Below are 22,180 nucleotides of genomic sequence, written 5' to 3'. Positions count from 1 at the left end.
ATCGTTGCTGGCTTTTTCTTTAGTGGCTCAAATGCTCTTATAACAACTGCAGTCTCCACCGACCTTGGCACACACACTTCCATTAGAGGGAATTATCGAGCCCTGACTATTGTGATTGCCATTATTGATGGCACTGAAAGACACAACATACTATTAGTTGTGTAGTTGTTTGCAAAGTTTGTTCTGGGCTGAGTACTTACCGGGCATTACTTCAGTTGCAAATTACAAGAAATAAAATGTTAGGCTTGAGGAATTGATGATGTGATTGTGTCAGCAAACATGGTGAAGGTTAAATGGGGCTTGCTTAGGATCAAATAGCTTCCAAGACTCATAAAGAACTAGTATATTACTGTGAATTAAAATTAGAGGATGGAAAAAAAATCCTGGAAATCATCTGATAAGAAATTTCCGAGTGATACTTGCTTGAAGAAACCCTTAAAGAAAGTTGCCAGATTCCTTTCCATGGAGGCAGTATAGGCGAAGAAGTAATCGTATTTTAATATGTTTGATTTAAGTGTATCTAATATAAATTTCCAGCGATACTTCGTTGTTGTATCCCGTCGAGATGGTGTTTTCAGACAACCTGGAACCAGCCAGCTAGCTATTTCCCATTGACAATGAAATATCCATCAGCCTGGATTACGACTCTTGGAATCATAGAATTTGCGAACATGGCTTTTCTGGAAGCACAAATGAGACATATCCATCAGCCTGGATTACGACTCTTGGAATCATAAAATACCCATACTTGCTTACCTCTCATCCGATGTATCGTATTGGTTTTTTTTTTTGAATTCAAGATATTGAATCGGAGGGTTATACAGTAAATTTGTTAAAATAATTATAATCAAGCAGCCCAGACCGAGCTTTTCCTGTCGTTTAAATATTATTAAGCAGCCCCTTTGGGCCAGCAGCCCATACCGAGCTTTTCCTGTCGTTTAAATATTATATTTAAACCAAGTTTTTATTTATTTATTTTCATCATCATTTTTTTTTTATAATGTAGTTAACAAGGACAACTTGATTTTTTTAATAAATACAAAATATTATTTAAAATAATTTAACTTGTGTATCTCCTTAACATTATTTGAGTGATTCCATGTATAAGAAGGAAGGTATTTGATGCCTAAACAATGATTTATAAAACAATATTAGAATTATCTTGATGACCTTTTTATTTATGGACAATGTGTGTGGTGTAAGGATCTCTAGATTTGACATCGACAACTATTTTTCTCTTTATTTTTTTTTTCTTTTAATTTCTATTTCTAAACCTCATTGAAGTTTTCAAATCAACTCTTCAATTTATTTTGTATTTAGACTTGGTAACTGTTTTTTTAATTACTGTTTGTCTTATTTAAAATGATTTATAAAATTAAAATTTATTTTCAATTTTATCATCCTTTAATTTTTTTTATTTGCTAGATTTGATTCTCATTCTTTTTACTATTTGTTTTGTTTTGAATCCTTTTCTTAATTGAATTTATTTTTCAATTTTATCCCTTAATATTTGGTTTCATTTTATTTTCATGTTAAATTTGATTTTTTTTAAATTGCTATTTGTTTTACTTTAACAAATCTTTTAGATTGAAATATTTTTTCAATTTCACCCTTTAATATCAAATTGATTCGTAATTGAACTTTTTGGTTGAACTAGAGTCTATGATTATATAAGTTATGAGTTTGAAAAACTAACCCAAGTTTAGGAGATTCGTCCAGGTTTGCTTCCCTCCCCCTTTATTTATATTCATGTTTTTTCAGTTTCATTTTTTAGTATTTATTTCATTCATTATAGTCATTTTCATTACTTAAGTGTAAATTTCAGGTCGGGGTTAATCAAGACATAATCAAGACCCAATGAAGAAGAGAATGAGGGAAAAAAAAGGAAAGACAAGAATTATCCAACCAGTTTAACTCATTATAGTAGTGTCCATTATTTGAATTGTAAATTTCACGTGTTAATCGAGTCAGTATAATGTGTCACTATTTTTTCATTTCACTTCCTATATTTATTTTTCATTTTTTAATTATTTGACATCCCATTGTTTCATATTTAAGCTTAGGTTAGGTAGATATTAAAATGAAGGTAAATTGATATTTTTTTAGCTGGATTACCTTTAAATAAAATGACCAACTCGTTCTTGACCCGCCAAGTCAAACAAATCACACTAATTTTTTTTATATTTATTAATATATATGGTAATTGATTAATTTAATCTAATATACTTATTAGGTTATTTATTATCATTTCAAATATATATTTTATCCCATGTATTAAAAAAAATTAACAATATTCACACTTGTTTATCATCATTTCAAATATTTTATAATTACATGTACCGAAAAATAACCGCGGTCGCACAAGTTTTATACAAAATTGGCTTTTAATCTTGCTCTCAACGAATCACGTGCACCGGAACTAGTGATATAAGAAAACTAACTGTGAGTCATCCAGTAACCGGATTAATATGAGAAAAAAAAAATATAAAAAATATGAGTCATTGAAATTGGAAGGGCTGCAGCTTCTTCTTCTTCTTCTTCTTTTTTGGGATAAAGACAGGCTTTTACTGCACAAGTCACGTGTTAGCCACCGTGTCCTGTTGCATGAAACATCCATGCACTCATAGGTTATAGGACCGCATACTAATCAACGTAATCTCCAAACTTTCTGTCCTTGCAATCTATATATCAACCTCGGCACACCTCCTCTTATGCATCTGCACAGAAAACGTCTCTCTACTCTTTAGCTCTCTCGAACCCCAATTCATTTCACACCCTATACTCATAAGAGTCATGGCTTTCTCACGTGCCATGCTCATGCTAACCCTAATGCTAGCTCTCATAGCCACCTCCATTGCTCAAGGCCCAATGTCATCACCACCAACAATGCCACCACCATCTAGCAGTGCTGCACCCCCCCCAATTACATCCACTCCGCCAACTGCCATGACACCCTCCCCAGTTTCCCCCCCAGTCTCGTCACCTCCACCAATGATGTCCCCACCTTCTTCAGGAACCCCATCAATGAGCCCTGGCCCAAGTTCAAGCCCACCGCCTTCACCAATGGCTCCGGGACCAGCACCTTCACTTGGACCACCAGCACCTCCATCAATGGCTCCTGGACCATCAGCACCTTCACCAGGACCACCAGCACCTTCACCAGTGGCTCCCGGACCACCAGCACCAGCACCAGCTCCAGGCGGGTCGCCACCAGGAAATGGAGCTTATGTTCATGGAAATAGAATGGCCTTGTCGGCATTGCTTGGAGGAGTAGCATTTCTGTTTGTTTAGTTACAACATTTCATGTAAGAGCTTAGCTTGATGTAGATTATGTGATCATGATGTTATCTGTGTATTCTTTTTGTCTTTTAACTTTGCTTTTCTTGTTTCTTCTGGATGATTCTTCGATGAGCTGCATTTGTTTTTGAATGTTTTAGATATTTAATTAATTGTGCTGCAGCTCTTGTGTAGAAGCATTTTGGCTTCAGCTGAATAAAGATCTTATTCTTGATCGTCTTCGTATTATGCTTGCCCGTTTCCTCTCATGCTTGGCATTGATATTTTACTTGCAAGACTTCAAACTTCTTGATATCTGAACTATAAAGGAGATTGGTTTGATTCTGAAAGCCAGAATTCATGTGTAGTTACTCTAGCAAGCAAGAAAAGATACTCTTCTGATCAATGTAAAGCAGTGGAGAGCCATTGTTAAGTGATCATTTATAGCATAAATTTTAATCCTATTTTACTTGTCAACCGAGCCTGATTATGACACTAAACTTGCTTTACAACTGACGGTAAAGTAGAAAAAGTTAGGTGGGTGCTTGATGCGAGTGGATGGATGCTAGCGAAGAACAAGTGTGGCTGGAGGTGGTGGGGAAGGAGTGGAGAGGAAAAGGTTAAGGTGCTAGCTGTTGAGGTAGAATTTATGTGGACGTGAAGAGCTTTTGGAAATGGGGAGATATCCTACAGACTTTTCTTTCAAGTATGGGCTATTGGAATAGTGATGGAAGCATTAGACGAGGATGGCTGGCGTGGTGGGGCTGTGAAACAAATGAACGTGTAAGAAAGTGACCTTCACATGTTGTGTTAGCCACCGCTTCCACAAAGATAAAGATGTGTGGAGAGGGGGGGGGAGGGGACATTTTTCAGTGCTTGAACATTCTGAACCTCAAAAACTAGTCTTGATACAAATCAGAATGCTTGCGAGATTATTATACACACACTGAAATCGAATAACACCAAACTATGTCATTAAACTGCGGCACCAATCAAAACCGTCCCAGAACACAGCAGGGCATATTACTAGATCAAGGCACCACCATTCACTTCACTCCCTGTGTTTCAATATTCCTTTTGTATCATGCTGTTCCCATCTCAAAGACACCCACGATCCTTCCTCTCACTTAATGAAAGTAGATACAACACTAACTAATCACGTTGTTTGATAAATTTGACAAACAAATGGAGTAATTAGTCACGATTCAGAACTTCATTACCACTTCTACATAGTGACCTCTGATGCTATTATTATTCGTTCCACTATATATATATGTAGGGAACAGAGAACAAATTCAGTTTGTAAGGAGAAACTGGAATCTCATGCCACATACTCAGAAGGCACTGTTTCACATAAAAAAATCACAAAAAAAGCCTTGGATTCCACTTCAAAGGACTACTTATGTAAGCGTCATAAAGGCCTTTCTTCACCTTTTTATCCACCAAAGGTATGATGCCAAAGCATGCATTCTTTGAGAAAACTCTACCTAAAAGTCAAAACCCACAAACTTAACTGATTCAGGTCAACTGGCTAGTAACTATTGACAGTTAAGTTCTGAGTCCACACACTGAGGCCTATGATACTTCATCTTACTTCACCACACAAAACAACGCCATTTTCATGTCATTTTCTTGAGACTAGTAAATGAACACTAAATCTTTTTACTGCAAACACTAGAAAAAGAAAAGTTCTCTATTGCAGCTATCATTTTTGTCCTGCACAACTTAACCCTACATTTAGACGTGGTGAATGAAGATGTTCCCGGGCTAGTTTGTAGAAATACAAACACCGAAACATGTCGCAACTCGTGCTAACATGGCATGTCCAGGTCACAGAATCCATTTTAGTATAATGACCTGAATATACCTCATCACCATCTTTTTCTGTCATTAATCAGCACGCCACCAACTATACAGAGCATTTCCAATTGCAAAATAACCTGGTTAGAATTTTTTTTTAACCTCAATTAACTCTTTCTTGGTCTTGGCATGTTTCTTAAAATGAGTTGGGTTAGATATTTTCAATCCGGTTTGGCAGCTGCACCTGCTTTTGCTGTCCTATAGTTACTGACTCCCAATTACAGCCTGTAAAACTGTTTCGCAGCCAAAAGCTTAGAGATATTTATTCTTCTTGCTTTTTCCCTTTTTCTAGTTTTTTGGTATATTCATAGCATTCATTTGTTCAGGGAAAAAGATGCAAAACGTGCCCTACCACTTGCAGTAATCAAAACAACAAGGTCTCTAGGTGCAGATATAGACCAAAACCAAAAGTCATACAAGTTAGATTTAACAGCAAAGACACGCATTATTAAAAATGAAAATTTCGGTCCCTTGACCAAAAACGAATCGTTTTTAAAAAGGTTGAAGCTTAACGAATATATGTAGAGAGTTGAAAAAGTAAATGTAGGTCAATGAATGGTTAGATTACCTTCTGGCTCAGAAACTCTTCAAGCCTTTGGATAGATGAACTTTAATCAATTATTTGCAACAATACCTGCATCTACCTATATAATCTCATATCCCATCTTTGTATAGAATTGATGCCTCCTGAGAATGGTCCTTCAAAATTGCATTTGAATCTGGGGCAAAACATCCAAATAGCTCAAAAGGGGCATTCTTCGAGATCTTAACGATCAAGAATATGAGAAATTTAGTCATCTTTATCTACTTTTTCCTCTGTCTTCTTCGGCACTCAAAACAATCAGTGCATGGAGATTTATTTATAGTTGAGTGACTGGCCTGGAGCTTGTTGGGTGGTATTTTTAGGTCTTCCACAAGTATCTGGCGAAGCTTTTGATTCTCCTCCATTAACTCTTCAATGATTTGCTGGTGTCTCAACACCTGAACAGGATAGATTTAACTTGCTAGAACATTTAACAAATTTACGTAAATATATTGAACTAAAGAGTTGTTAACTAGTGGAAGAGTTTGCATCCTATAATAGTCATATGTGATGTATGTAAAGAGTGAACCAATTCAAGCAAAATTTAGGAACTCCAGTTATGATTTGTTACTACATTGGATGATTCATTAAAAACTATCCTTCAAAGGGGGAAAAGAAACTTCATATTAAATGCCATTGCATTCTACCAGAATTCCAAATCACTGATGCAAATGTTCACAGAAACAGCATCAAGTTAGAATAGCTTCATGATGCATAGGGAAATACTGATCAGCATGAAAGATTACCATTTGAAGCATGTTGTTTTCTGACCGCAAACGTCCAGCCTGTAGACATCCAATCCATGAATCAGATAGAAAATCGTAATACTTCAGGCCATGATATTATCATCTTAAGTTAAGTGAAATTAGGTTTGTTAAAAGGTTTTGTTATGTTTATGACAGGGAACTTTCAGTTGAAAATGTGTAAAACTGAAGTGCCAAATTTTGAGGATTTCAAAACAGTGCTTCCTTCAATTGTCCCCCCCAAAGGACTGTGTAATTACTTGTATTTGTGCACTCACAACTTACACCAACAGCTTAAAAGCAAATATTATGCACCATACATACAGATTCCATAGATAAGCTCCAACAGTTTTCAGATTCGAACTAGGTCAAATCATTGGACACGATAGAAGCACATAACACTAACTCTTAGCTTTAAATTTTTTCCTTCAATTCTATATAAAGACAGATTCTGACAAAAGCCACTCATATTCTTGTTTTGAACTGAAAAAATGAACCTGTCTACTTCATAGTTCAATTGGTGTTTTTATCCTCTAAAGCGAATTTTATTCTCCACTATCAAAATGGAAATGGTTTTGGCCATAGAGGTTTGACCTAAGCAACTGAATCATATTCTAAATATAGCAATAAAATATCACTAATGATACGATAACCTCCAAAATTGAAACAAATAGAACTACTGGCTTTCTAACATCACACTTCCTAATACCCTTTTCCTTGACAGAAAAGGAAACCTATGGCCCCAAGTTGATGTCCAAGGACCAGCCAATTGAAACACCCGAGGGAAAAATTGCATCACTCATCTATTAATCAAGCAAGAGAGAAAAATATATTTATCATACTTACCAATTCATTTAAGTCAGTGCCATCTTCTTCCAGAATAGGATTTTGGAGAAAACTGCTAATCACCTTCTCTGTTCGGCTACCAAAGGAAGTATCACTGCCTTTTGAAGTGGCACTTTCAGAAGTTGAATGTGAACTAACATTTCCATATCCATACAAACTTTGAGATGTTTGATCTGGGAGTTTTCTTGCTAACTGTGTAATATTTCCCAATGGGTTTTGGATTGAAGATTCAGTCAACATGCTCCCGCCACTTTGCAAAGACATTGGAAGGGCACCTAGACCAATTGATAAATTGGGTGCTATTCCAAGTTTTGTCATCATCTTCATCAATACTTGCTGAGAAATTTGGCATCCAAATTTCAGATAAACAAGTTGTGAACTTGAAATAAAGTTTGTGCATGTATATTTGAATGTATGATGTATTTATGCTGTAAGAAATTATAATTACATACTAGAAAACAAGCTTGCATCTTCTGCACTGCCCCAGGTTTCACTGCAAGACCTGACATATAAAATTTTTGTTTTCAGCTATCAAATGTGTGGATAATGATAAGGTGAAAGGGGCTTGGTGAGAACAACATATTTAAACAGGCTAGCAATCCTATCACAAGGCCAATTTTTAAATATATCCGATATGATTCATTTCAAAATTCTGGAAATGTAAGATATTCCAACAGAAGTCTTGATATTTTGGATAATAAGCCCAAAAATATCAAAGGGAACTAAGTTGTGCTTCCAGGACAAAGCATTATACTGAAATTCCAATAAAAACATGAAAATGCTCAAAGCTTTGGATAACGACCTAGGTAGAGCAAAATAATCCTCAAAAAGTTGTGTGTGTGTGTGTGTGTGTGTGTGTGAGTGTATTCTAGTAAATCTTTCTAGATCACAATAAATTAATGTCCAAGCAGTCCAAAAGCAGAGACAAGCAAAACAATTAGGTGAAATCCATCATCATTTCCTGTATCAGCCAGCTAGACAAATGTCACGCATTCTAATACAATGGCAAGCCAGAATAAGTGTCTGGTAAGAGTCCACATTGTCAAAGCAAAAAATAATGCAGTAATATTAAGCACTGACTGCTTCTTCAGAAGACATAACACATGGCATACCAATTCCAAAGCCATGGCCGAACCCAACTCCACATCCAATGCCTGCTTGAATGTTCTTAGCTCCCAGCTTCCAAAGCTGAAGAATGAGACATGAGAATTGGGGGATCAGATCAATTTAACTTGCCAAACCATATGAAGAAACATTAATAATATGCATTGATAGGAATGAACATTTGACTTACTGCAGTATTTACATGACTGGTAATTCCAGAAAAGGCATCAGTTGCGCCTCTAGTTGCACTCATTACTTGGCCCACCATTGGCAATGCACCTAGGATATAATTCAAATCACAATTTGCAACTTAACAAACACATAACATGTTGAAAAGATTCAGAGATGTCCTTAGAAATGGTATAACCTATAAAAGAAGGTAAAAACAACATTTGTGCCTATTGGAATCAACTTTGACCCCAAAGTCTAACAATTATCCATGTGGAAGTACTTAAGATTACGATCACAAATCATGTGCAGGTAGTGGCTGACTTCATTAATTGACATTTACAGGGTGATTAAAGAAAACAACACTTTGAATTCAAGGACTATGGTCAACAAGAACATGTCCTGGGACTTGACAATTCCAAAAGGAATTGTTTTGGATCAGTTCAAAATTCCAAACGGTTATCTGTGGTGATTAAACTCTTTTCTTTCCTATATTTTTCTTTCTCTACCTTCGCTGTAGTAACATCTTTTATTGCAGGCAATAAAAGGCAGTGAAAAATGCAACCAGAAGAAAAGGACTATCATCGAAACATCCAATTGCAACTCAACAAAATGAAGCGTGCACAAAAGATTAACCTGACTCTTCAAAAAACCAAAGCTTTCAAATTCTTATCTTAATTGGAACATAGAACACCAAGCAACAAACACAGACCACTGATATAAATACTGTAAGCAAAACGCAGTCACATTAATTGATAATAATACTCAATACAAATAATTCTTCCCACTCAATCAAAAAAGTCAAACACAAAACTTCTCCTCGTTCCCACATTTTCCAATCAACCAAACAAAAATCACACATTTTGAACAAAAAAGAAAAGAAAAGAAAGAAAGAAACATAAAACGATAATTTACATGGAGTTTTAAGAGTAGATTTCTCATGGGTTTCTTCAACATTCTTGGGTTTAAACAACCCACCAAAAAAAGCCATCATGCAATAGGCAAGTATAAAGAATGGAACTTTGAGAGATGAAAAAAGAGCGACAGGTAGTGTACCCATATTTATAGGCATGCCTTGACCAATACCAATACCACAGCCAAAACCAAAGCCAGTAAATACTTGAAGTACTTTGAAAGTAAAGGGATTCTCTATTTTGATTCCTTGCATAGGCTTTTTCTCATTTGTCACTACAATCCTACTGTTACTGTAATCGCTGCTGCCACCACTACTATTCTCCATTTTCTTCAACAAGCCTCTCTCTTTCTTTTAAAAAACCTCTATATGCATACCTTTCTCTCCTCCAAAGCAAGGAATTATGTTTTTCTGTCTCTCTATAATCTGTGTCCTCTGGTAAAATAAAACCCTTTGGTCTTTATCAATTTTATTACAAGGGAAACATAATTAGGTGACAGAGGATGGAGGATTAGCAGTTGTTTCCCTTAACGGGGAGGGTTTGGTAATCTAACACTTGGACAGGTGGCAGTTAAATGGAATTCCATGTAACAACTTGAGAAGGTTGAATTACTACAATAGTCTTGGGTTTTTTAAATAGCCAGTATATCTTTAAAAAATAGAATTAATAGAAACAGATTTCATAATTCAAATTGCTTCAAATTTTGACCCATTCTGGAAGTTTCATTTAAATTCTGACCGGCACATTGCAATTCGATTCTAGCTGTTCTGTTTGGTCGAATAATATATATATATATATATATATATATATATAATTTAATTTTACGATATTAATTATATTTCTTAACCTAATTAGGAGGTTATTTTTATATATTTTTATATTTCACGTTAAAATTTTAAAGCAAACGAAATTTAGAAAAACCTTGCGACATTAATGATTCTATTTTTATAATTTTGTTTAGAAAGATCATTTGATTATTTTTCTTTTAAATTGAAATATTTTAATTTTATCATTCAATAATAATTTTATTAATAATTAATTTTTATAATTAATTTTTATTCAAAATAATACATGTTATTATAATTTTTTAATCTAAATTACAAATTTAAAAGATTAAATCAGGTTGATCTAAGTCGATCCAATATATTATCATTTTAATATTTTTTTAAAATGTTTTATTAAATTGTTTTGTTAAATAATATTTTAATCCATCATTCAAATTGTTTTTGAATTCATCAAGTAAATTGAATCATATAAATGATAAAAAAAAATATCATTTAACAATGATATTTATTTGTTCTTCTAAACTAAGAAATGAGATCATTAAACTAATAAACAAGTTCACTTTTAAGAGAACAAATAAATGGATCCTTCTTCACCTACTAAGATAAATGTGTTATATATCAATATATATGATGTATCGTTTATTCGTTATTAGGAGATTCTCTTGCCTTAAATGTCTTTAAAGGTGTTTTTATAAAATATGGTATCTAATATCATTATAATGATAGTTAAAATCGAATGCTAAAATTCTTCAATAATTATGTATGATAAAATACCTAAAAATCTAATCACAAAGAAAAGACATTATTTATTATTATTTAGTCATGTTTAAATTCATTGAATTCATATAAATACTCTATAATCATTTGTGCGAATACCTTTTATTCTTGATTTTTAGATGGAGACTCATTTTATTTTATTATGCTAAATGATAATTCTATTTGGATCATCAACCTTTTTTTTTTTTAATACATGACTTATAATTGGTGACCTCTTTATTAAGTTTTAGTTAATATTTGCCAAAATAAACCATCAAATAAATTTTTTTTATTGATGTAACTTCCTTCATACTAATTTTAAATCTAGTCATTTTATGTTTGAAAGACTTGAATGGTAAAAAAAAGAAAACACTTATTGTGTTACCATACCTCATAATCTTGATTTATAGTCTCTTTCCACTTGTATAGTTTTCTCTCACAACAACTTTAGAGTTCTTTTTTTGTAATTTCATTCGAGACTTGATTTTGTTTGGCATTTGTTTTTGTAACCATGAGTATCTGGGTTAGCTTACGCGCACCTTAACTAATTCTTTAAGGCCCTGAAGGTAACGATCAGATAAACCTCTAATGGCCTTGAGATTTGTGGCACTCGAACTAGTGATCTCTTGAAAGCAAACTCAGGGCATAACAGGTTAAGCTACACCTCTCAGGGTTATTTTAACATATTTCTTATAGCTATGAAAGTTATGTCATAGTAAGGATTGTGCAGATAATAATTATGGAGAATCAATAAAATTTTTTTTATCATAATGAATACTTAAGGAGATCAATATATAAACATATGGAGATTTTGTTAGAAACATGAAGATTTCATTTAGAGATATAAAAATAAACAATACCATGGAGAAAAATATACAAAGACTAATTTGAGAGATGATATTGCTTTTACTAGAAAGTTTAAAAGAATTTTTTTAATACAAATAAAGGTATAATTTCTAAAAATTATCTAATCTCATGCAACATATTGTGAGATAAGTCGACCTATTTCCCTTTATATTTAGGTTGCATTTCCTTTATTACAAACTATTAAAGTGAAAATTTATTTGGGTTTTGTGTATTTGAATCGCTCTTTGAATCAAGAGTTTTCTTGCCTGATTATATTTAATTATTTTTTCTACTCAAATATGATTTTTTACAATTTATATCCTTTTAAAAAGAGTTTGATAAAAAAAAGTGTATAGTCTTCTCATATAGAATAGTATTAAACCTTATTAATAAGGGCTTTAGTGGTAATGTATTACTATAGATTTTTTTAGTATTTTTTCATTAAACCTTTGTAGATATACTTTCATGCTCTTACCTTCTTATTATATGATGATAAAAATATTAATTATGCTTTTTATGGATGGTATGCTTATTTTGAAGTGAAACAAACCAAACTTTAGGGTATGGTACAACACCAAAGCATATCAATATAATATTATCAAAAGTACTTTATATATAACATTTTTATAAGCTTTAAGTTGCTTTGTATATTCTGTATGTATTTTCTTAGGCTTATAAGTTCATCATAGTTTTCTAAATTTATCTTTTTTGAACACATAATATTTGGAAAGAGAAGTGTGCAATACCTGATGATAAAGTGTAGACTCTCTCACTTAGTGAGGGAGATATTTAATTTCAACAGCTTGTATCATTAATTTTATTTTATGTCGAGGTTTTTTTTTCATGATGAGTATTGTAGTGAAATTTAAAGAGAGATTGATGTTGGTAGACACTTTTACTGCTAGAACTTATAAAGGCTCCATTTTTTATATTTAGGGTTAATGTCTGGAGCTTTAATTTAAAAGTATTCTTTATAGCTAGAGTGACTTTTATAGAGGGTTGGAGTATGAATATTTTCATGCCTATTTTTTTATAAATCATTTTGTCTTATCTTTTATGAAACTAGAGTTATCCATATATAATTGATGATTTATGTAGTAGAGTTAGTTATTGTATTACTCATTAAAAGAGTGATAAAATTTGAAGTTAATGTTATGTTGTTAGAATAACTTTAGGGAGCATTTTCATTTTATAGGTGATTTAAAGGAGCTGATGTAATTGCAATAAAGAGATCGGTTACTCTTTCATATCCTAGTGTTTCTAAGTTTTTGGTCATGTATTGGTTACTCTTTCATATCCTAGTATTTCTAAGTTTTCGGTCATATAAAAAACTTTTAATAACATGTAAAATGAGAATGAACTAGATTTTTTCAATTCCTATAGATGGTGCCACTAATAAAGTTGGAAAAACCTCAAAATGGATCTAAACCTCTCTACAACTGTGAAACAAGTTTTAGTGGAAAATTCTTTAAATTAGGTTGGGTTGATTCCTAAACTTCTATAAAACAAGTCCTACATCAAAATAGGGGATCCTCTAATATTTAAGTTAGTAAATTATAAAATGAAAATAATTTATAACAAAAAGAATCCTAACAAAGAGAGTAAAAGAATATACATTGTGATAATTGTGTATGGTTATGTGTTACTACTTGGTGATATAAGATATTTATACACCTCAGTCACATGAAATTGCTTCATGAATAATGGATTTGCAACAATACTATACAAGATTAATAACGGAGAATAATTACCTTTATCGCGTGAATAACTTGTAAAATGAGTTATCAAATATAGGTATTGCACTGGATAAGGTGGAAGATATATTGACCATTTGCAATAGTTATTGGGTATCATGGTAGGCATCGTATTGACAATTCATTTGTGAGCCTGCATTAGTAGCTCTATAATAAAGAATCAGGTGTGCATTGCATAACATCATTGGATGGTTATACAGTATTGTACTGACAAGATATGTCCATAACTTTTTTATGTGGAGAATTAGGTGTCTTGCATGAAGCCATACTAATAAGGTATATGTACTTAAAGAATTAAGTGTGAGCATATGAGCATGTGTGTGACAAAAATTAGAAACTTTGAGTGGCATATGAGCATATATGTGCAATGGTTGTATTGGGTCGAGGCCCACTACACCTAACCAGATAACTTTGCAACCCATTTTGGTTTTTGATCTTAGGCTCGCCAAACCTAAATGGATAATTTAGTGTTCAGTCTATCTTTTGGATTGAGGCTTACTAAATCTAATCGGATAACTTATGTACAATCCAAATCTTGATTAAACAATAATTATAATCGGATAGTGTTGTTTGTTTTTTTAATGGAATTATCAATGCTAAAAAAGAAGAAAAAATATATCATGTCCAATTAGCACTCTAGTTACAACAAGGTGAAAATAGCATGTCTGGGGCACCTCAAACATTGTAACTTGTATGGAGCTAATTTCTCTAGTCTTACCTCTTGCTCTAATAATGCACTAGATCATTGACTCGTGCTACGCTGCAGATTGAGTCAAATTTTTCTTGAATGTAAAAAAAATATTCAAATAGTGCTAATAGTTTTTTTCTAACATAATTTTTTTTTTTAATTTTGTGAGGGTTAATCTGATATAACCCGATTGAATATATGAGTCTAAAAGCAATCCATACAACTTGTAAAAATATAATTTGACTAAAATATATATAAGATGACATATTTTTTTAATATTAAGATAATAACATGTTGGATTAACTTGGGTCCACTCGGGTTAACATGTCAAATTTATAACTTGGGTTATGAGACTATGATAACCTTATAAAAAATAAATTAAAATAATTCATGTAACCTAATTATCCATCAAACCAATATTGAAGGGTAAAATTAAAAAAAAATTTAAAAAATAATTCAAGTTAACCAGTCAAATCCGAGACTTGGGTTACAAAATTTCAAAATAACCTCATAAAAAACAAATTGATTAAAAAAAGTCAATAAAAAAGCATTAAAAAAAACCAAGTCAATATGTCAAACCCATGAACTGGGTCATCAAACTAAGATAGTCTCATAAAAAGAAAAAAAAAAAACTTGATTTAACCTAGGTTCACATCCCAAATTCACAACTTTGATCATGAAACTAAGATAACCCCATAAAGAGCAAGTCAAAACAAATTATGAAGCTCAACTTTCAATTGATCATATTGGACCCAATATTTAATGATGAAATTTATAAAAAATTTAAATAAAAAATAACATAAAAAATAAATCAAGTCAACTTATGTTAACTCATTAAGCATTATTCTCAGGTCATTAGATCAAGATAACCTAATAAAAATCAATCCAAGACAAATAACAAAATCTAATTCCCAATGAAACACGATATTAAAAGATGAGTTTGGGGAAAAAAGTCAATTAAAAAAATAAGTCAATTGGGTTAACTCATCAAACTAATGACCTGGGTCATTAGATAGGGACAACTCATTAAAAAGAAAATTCAATGTTTGGAGGATCCATGCAATTTTGTCACTTTTCTTGAACTTTCGTTGTCCTTTTTTTTCGATTTAAAACTGCATTTCAAATAGCGTTTTTCTAAATTTTGATTTTTTTTAAGATTAATTTTTTCATGTTTTTGGATTATTTTGATGTACTGTTGTCTAAAATATTTTTTTATATATTTTAAAGTAAAAAATACTTTAAAAAATAACTACCACTACACTTGAAAACATCTTCTAAAACTACACAACATAAAAAATCTTCCCTTTCATAAACAACATAGAAAATCTCTCATTAACAGATTATGGGAACCTAGTCAATTAATAGTGGCCAAGATATTATTCAATTATCTGTATTTTTCAATTGTGTTTTTATTTTATTTTATTGCACAAGTATATTTTTTTAAAGGTGTGTTTGGGAATGTAATGCAAATTATATTTTTAAAAATTTAAAAATTGTTTTTTGTTCAAAATTTTAATATGCTGATATCAAAACTAATTTTTAAAAAAATTAAAAAAATATTTTTAAAATTTTTTGAACAAAAAGCCATAATCCTAAATAACCCTAAAGATCTACTCTTGTTTTTAATCTACAATGAGAACAAGAAATTATGACAGTTAAGTTAAATTGATCTAAAATCTCAAAATTACATTCCTTCATGAAAGCTAACTTTTTTTTTTTTTGTTATAATCATCATAGTATTTTGATTAGCCAAGCAATATTCATCGAAACGTTAAATGTCACTAGTCTTTTTATCCACGTGATATTATCCATTCTCAGAACTTATTTTTATTTAATTAAATATATATTAAAATAAGTATTCAAAAAAATTCCAATAATTTAGATTTTGGAATAAAAATATATTTATTCAATTAGAATTTTACCTTTTTATATAAGCATTCTTTGTTTTAATATAGTCATGATTTCTTCTTCCTTTTCTTGTTCTTTTATCAATAATATGGTTTTTTCAATACAAACTTGAAGCAATTAAAATACAATTTCATAAGATTTGAAATGATTTAGATTTATATAGAAAAATGATTTCTTTAGGAAAAATTTATTTTTATAAAAAATTTTAACAAATATTATTTTTTTATTAGAAGGTTAATGGCTCTTCATATAAAACTTTATGAGTAAAATAATTTTTAATAAAAAATAATATCTTGATTATTTAAATATAATTATATAAATATAAAATAATTAGTAATTTTATTTCATATATAAGTATTTATAAAATAATTGTTATTATTATAAAAAGACCTTTTAACTATATAAATAAAAATAATTTAATTATTAAAATAAAGAAAAAAATAAAAGTGAAAGGAGCCAAGCACACGGGTCTGAAAGGATGGATTAATGTGTCTAAAATCATATTTGAAAACGCGAGGCAAATTACGTTCCCTTAAATTTTAAATTTTTTTGCTAAAAATTATTATTTTTTATTTTCAGATTGTTTTGATATGTTGATATTAAAAATAATTTTTTAAAAATAAAAAATTATTATTTTGATACATTTCTAATAAGAAAACACTTTAAACACCACAACTACTACAATTCTAAATAAGTCAAACTCCGGTTTGCAAGGGCTCAATAAACCAAGCTTGCATGACTTTTTTTTTTAAATGGGCATAGAATAATGTCCACATAATATATATTATTTAAATATAATGAATGACATTCATCCACCTATGCAAATAACAAAACATTATATGAACTTTAATAAACAACCCTATTCAAGGCCAAAACACCTTAAAATGAGTAAAAAAACTTAAATTCAAATTGAATAAAAAAACTTTTGAGCTCTGAGCTATTTAAAAAAAAAGATTAAATTTTCAAATCGTCTTCATAGAACTCACCTCAAAAAAACTCATTGACACTAAAATTAATTATTTTTTTATAAGAATGCGACTGATTATGAACTTTTTTCTTTTTCTTTCATTTCTGCTGATTTTCTCTCTTCTCTTTCTATATCCAACGACTGAAAAGTAATGGAATGAAGTTACAAGCTGAAATGTTAATATATAAAATTACAAAGACTACATTATTTAGCAACCATTATTTCCTGAAAGTGCCATCTATAATGTACCTAAACACAAGGGAATAGTAAAACTTGTGCATTAAAAGCTTTCTTGTCTTGATTTGTCTTGATTTAAGAGTATAATTTGTTGGGCTACTAATTGAAGTGTGGTACAAGAAGCAATAAAAACTAATCCGTCCAGTCCAATTATAGTCAGTGGCTCATGATGTTATGGGTTTCAATCAAGTCCCTGACTTAGATAATTAAGCAAGGGAGCAACCAACTACACCATTATACAACATAATTAACTTTTAATAATATTTTGGAAAAATTACATCAAGCCTCTTATAGTTTGATTATTTTTTCACTTTTCCATCATTGTTTGAGAAATTATACTTTACAAACCATGTGAAATGATGTTACTACCCTCTTATATAATATATCGCAAACCAAAGAAAATAACAAAACACTCGTTATCATGTGCATTGTTTCTCTTTTTCTTTATGATATTCTCTCTTTACAAAAATAAAACAAAATTGAAATTAAAAAATATTTTTAAAACCAAATTAGGGTTTTTTTAATAGATTTCTTAGCATCTCATAATGTTTGTTATTGAAAAAGAACAAGTTATCCTTTGAAGTGTTTGGAATCTCATTAAAAAGTATAGGATTATCTAACAGGTATTTACCAATTATTTAACCAAAAATTGAGATATTAACATATGTTATAAGAGCATTTTGTTTATATTAAACACTATCAATTAATTAAATTATATGTTATTTTGACTCAACTTAACCATAAATTGCAAAACTTCTAAGGATTTGATCAGTTAACCCCCAAACCTTGTAAAAACCTTTAATAATTCAAGCTTTTCTTAGATAATGATAATGTTGAGAGTATAAAATATGTTTTAGTCATTATTTAATATAATTTATCATTTATTACTTTAAAACATAAAAAAACCTAAATTTTAAGCTCATGAGTCATTATTCATCAATATCTAATTTTCAAAATAAATCCCTAAATTAAAGTTGATATGTTAGTATTCACTAAACTCAATTAAATAATATGTGATTACAATGTGTTTAATTGATGTTGAACCCTTATATAACCTTTTGTTTAAGCATTTTTTTAATATGATAAGGCATGTGCTAAACATTGTTTACCATTATGTAAATTTGTATATTTTTTTTATCATGCCAAGATACAAAACATCATCTATTATTGCTCACCATGACAATTTGTTATGTGTTGAGAAAAGTTATTGTTATGGCTACGTGGCTTAAATGGATATACTTTTATATTGTTCATATGCAAGTACATGTATGTTTTCAAATAAAAGATGACTAAGAAAATAGAATTTTTGACGATGCATCAATATTTAAAACGTTGAATTTACATGAAGGTGAAGATGAATTTCATAATGAAATTGATGCTGAACATGTTATGCTCCTCTAACAATAAAGATATCAAAGCGTTTCATATGTAAGCTTGATAACAATAAACAAATTTGAATAAAATATTTCAAGGATGTTGAAACTAATGTCAATAATAAAGTGATATTTGTAGTTAATATGGAAGATTTGGATATTGATGATGATAATATAGATGATATTGATGTTGGCACAAATATAAATATTTATAATGTTAGCATGCATGTCATTATTGGCAATGTTGGTTGTGAAAGGGTTAATGATGATAGTTTATGAATTTAAAGAAGTAGTAGGTTAATAGTGACACTACATAATAAAGATGGTGATGGTTATGTAAGATATAAAGAAGATGATTAAAAAAATAAAGATGATGATTATAGTCCTTTTGATGATGAAGGACTTGAATTTGTTAATGAAAAATAAGATGAATACATTGATAGCTTAGAAGGTGATGTATGTTTGGTAAAAACTTTGGATGATATTGATATTGAATGATATTGATATTGAATGTAGTGCAAAATTAGATAATAGATGTGAGGGTGATGAAGATGAAAGTGGAAGGATTAGGAAGAAAAAGAGGAATTTTGATCCCACATATGGTTTTAGATGCAATATATTTAAAGCCAAAGTTAATCGATCAATAAAGTTCGATGAATATCAGATATTTAGTAATGTCAATCACTTCAATAAAATTTTGAGAAAATATAAAATGAAACATGAGTATCATATAAAGAGATGTATTAATCAAATAGAGAAAGTTGAAACCACATGTATGGGTGCTAATATATGTAAAAGATGTATACTACTTTTAATTTTGGTAGCAAGATTTTCATGGATAAGTCTTTGAAAGATAAACATAGTTGCATTGAACCTTAAACTAAAAGCTATCAATTCAATTTGGATAGTAAAAAAGATACTATGAGTGATAAATATCGATTTAAACATTTCTAATAAAATACTAGATACAATTTTGGATAACAAGTTCGGGATCAAACTATACCTAATATAACTGTAAAGAGCCGGGATAAAAATGAAGGAGTTTCTAAAAGGAAGTCATAATGAGTCATCTAAGAGAATCCCTAGATATATATAGTTGTTGAAGTAGTATAATTAAGGATATGATGTCTTTATAGGGTTTGGACTCAATTTTCATTTACCATTGAAGTTTCAAATAGTGTATTTATATTTCAAAGCTATGAAGGAAAGATTTGTGAATATATATACATCTTTTATTGATATTTATGAATGTCATCTAAAAGGTCTATATGGAGATATTTTGTTGTTGGTAATGGGGTTGGATGATAATAATAGATTTTTACTCGTTATATATGTTATTGTGAAGGCTGAAAACAATGACACGTGGTGATGGTTTTTGTATACCTTGTATGGATTCATCAAGAATTGAGTATATTAAAGGCCTTTTTGCATTGTATCTTATAGGAAAAAATATATATTATCCATAATATTTCAACTTATTATTAATTTATAATGTTTTTTCCTTTAGTAATGATGATTTTATGATAATTTTGTTATTTTTAAGTAGCATAGGTTTTTCTGTCATTAAATTGAATATAAGAGCAAAGTTTAAATAATTCAATATTTTTTATTGATTTTTTTTGTGTCAAAGCTTGAGTATGTAAAGTGTTATTAAGTTATTAAGTTTAGAATGTAATGTGTAATTTCTTAAATAACAAAGAGAAAGTAAAAAAAAAAATCAAAATATAGGAAGCTTGATGTGATTTTTCTTAATATTTATTTATAAAATACTATGGTATTATAATAAGTCTTTAGCATTATTTTTGTTAATTTTAACAGCAATTGTGATGTATCTTTACCGGTATTAGATTTAAAAATATTTGCTTCAAAATCCAGCAAGATTTTAATAACATTGGGAAAAAAATGATTTTAAATTCAATCAATAGAGATATTTCACGGTTATCATCAAAATTAATATATTTTTATAATTAAATAGATATTGATAAACATGTATGATACATGCATTGGCCTCAAATATCTAACAAATGCCTGCATATCTAACAAACAATTGTAATTAAAATTCCATATTTTGTAGTAATAGCAGATTGTCATGGGTTAGAATCTCATTTTGGAACAAACCATTATTTTCCAGGCAGCATATATATTTCATTTCCAAATACATGAACAGCTCCCGTGCTCTTGATCAAACATTCAATGTCATTGCAAATGCACACTAGCGAAGAGAAGAAATGATACATGCACACACTGTAGGAGCCAAACCAAACCTTACATGGAGCTCAATTTCCTGCAGGGATTGTAACTATAACGTTGACTTCTGAAGTATTCTCAGAAGAAGATGGAATTGCCATGGCAACCGCCGATCCAATCCAGCAAGAAACGTGAGTAGGCTCATTGCCATCGTGGAAAGCTAATTCTTTGATCCCTAAATCATCCAAGGTGATCACTTGACACCTAAAGTTCAGATTAGGCTTAACAAGCTCCTTTTTCTTGGAATTCTCGACCCTTTTAACCTTAGGTGATTCTTTCACAAACAAAGAAAACTCTGATGACATTTCACTGCCTAGTTTGTGCTCTGCCCCCTGGATGCAATGTGATACGGCTCTCTTGCACAACTCATTCTTCACACCTTCAATTTCGCGATCGCCTGCGATCTTGAATATCATTGTCTGGCCACTCTGTTTGCTAGGTGCGGAGCTCGTGGTGTTACTAAGAGATAAACTGGTGTTTCTGAGATTGGGGAGGTAGAATAAGGGCTTTTCGAGTGCATTGTTGTTGAGCAGTAATTTCTTTTGAATGCCTGGACCACCTCGGGAGGAAGTTGTCCATGATTAGATGGTCTGCCAAGAGAAGGCTAGAACTAATCCCAATTGAGTACCCACCACACTGGAAGTTGGTGACCTGTGAGAAGTAAAAAAGAAGACCTTAAGTACTGCAACACGCCATTTTCTTACACCAGTGCTCACTTATATTTACATTAAATTATTTCTTGTATCCTCGGAATCACCATATTCAATCTGGGTAGTTAACTACAAATTACAACTTAAAATCTCGGTTGAAAAATAATTTTTTTAGAAAATATTTTTTTTAAAAAAGTAAATTTTTAAAAATAAATTATTTTTTGATATTTAATAATGTCATAGAAAATAAAATAAAATAAATATTTTTTAGTATTTGATTATATTATGAAAAATAAATTAAAAAATCACTTATTAATATTTTATTTTTTTAAGTTTATTAAAATAATAAGAAAAACTCTTATAAATTAAAAAGTTGAATAAGAATAAAATTGAAAAAAATCTAATTTCATAAATTATCTCAAAAAAATAAATAATAATCAAAATAATGAAGATCAAATCTAACAAATAAAAAATT

General features: G+C 30.5%; 2 protein-coding genes and 1 pseudogene across 3 annotated transcripts; 1 reads left to right on the top strand and 2 right to left on the bottom strand.

Annotated features, from left to right (window-relative positions):
- The first annotated feature begins 2,731 nt into the window (after nucleotides 1-2,731).
- Nucleotides 2,732-3,512, top strand: LOC105130928 (vegetative cell wall protein gp1). Its single transcript, XM_011033656.1, has 2 exons — nucleotides 2,732-3,124; nucleotides 3,188-3,512. The coding sequence occupies exons 1-2, from the start codon at nucleotides 2,794-2,796 to the stop codon at nucleotides 3,289-3,291; spliced, it is 435 nt and encodes a 144-aa protein (XP_011031958.1). The 5' UTR covers nucleotides 2,732-2,793; the 3' UTR covers nucleotides 3,292-3,512.
- On the bottom strand, nucleotides 3,396-10,004 carry LOC105130929 (dynamin). 2 transcript variants are annotated; one of them, XM_011033657.1, is made up of 7 exons: nucleotides 9,637-10,004; nucleotides 8,603-8,691; nucleotides 8,421-8,496; nucleotides 7,761-7,810; nucleotides 7,309-7,644; nucleotides 6,466-6,504; nucleotides 3,396-6,117 (listed from the first exon to the last, which is right to left on the bottom strand). In XM_011033657.1, exons 1-7 carry the CDS (start codon nucleotides 9,818-9,820, stop codon nucleotides 5,941-5,943), a joined length of 951 nt encoding a protein of 316 aa, XP_011031959.1. In that variant the 5' UTR covers nucleotides 9,821-10,004; the 3' UTR covers nucleotides 3,396-5,940. The 2 variants fall into 2 exon arrangements, with proteins under 2 accessions (XP_011031959.1, XP_011031960.1); XM_011033658.1 differs by lacking the exon at nucleotides 9,637-10,004 and adding an exon at nucleotides 9,496-9,609.
- A 10,807-nt stretch (nucleotides 10,005-20,811) lies between these two features.
- Nucleotides 20,812-22,180, bottom strand: part of LOC105130926 (uncharacterized) — a 2,483-nt pseudogene continuing 1,114 nt past the window's right edge.

This window comes from Populus euphratica, unplaced genomic scaffold, assembly GCF_000495115.2.
Source record: "Populus euphratica unplaced genomic scaffold, PopEup_1.0 scaffold43.1, whole genome shotgun sequence".
Taxonomy (NCBI): domain Eukaryota; kingdom Viridiplantae; phylum Streptophyta; class Magnoliopsida; order Malpighiales; family Salicaceae; genus Populus; species Populus euphratica.
This window is presented reverse-complemented; position numbering and strand designations above follow the sequence as displayed.

What these genes read in the sequence shown, in the direction of transcription:
- LOC105130929 (XM_011033657.1), bottom strand. Translation starts at nt 9,820, where the DNA reads ATGGAGAATAGTAGTGGTGGCAGCAGCGATTACAGTAACAGTAGGATT. An exon ending in CCAGTCATGTAAATACTGCA is followed by an intron (nt 8,497 to 8,602) that starts GTAAGTCAAATG and finishes CTCATTCTTCAG; the next exon opens with CTTTGGAAGCTGGGAGCTAA. An exon ending in GCACTGACTTAAATGAATTG is followed by an intron (nt 6,505 to 7,308) that starts GTAAGTATGATA and finishes GGATGTCTACAG; the next exon opens with GCTGGACGTTTGCGGTCAGA.
- LOC105130928 (XM_011033656.1), top strand. Translation starts at nt 2,794, where the DNA reads ATGGCTTTCTCACGTGCCATGCTCATGCTAACCCTAATGCTAGCTCTC. An exon ending in TCCATCAATGGCTCCTGGAC is followed by an intron (nt 3,125 to 3,187) that starts CATCAGCACCTT and finishes CACCAGCACCAG; the next exon opens with CACCAGCTCCAGGCGGGTCG.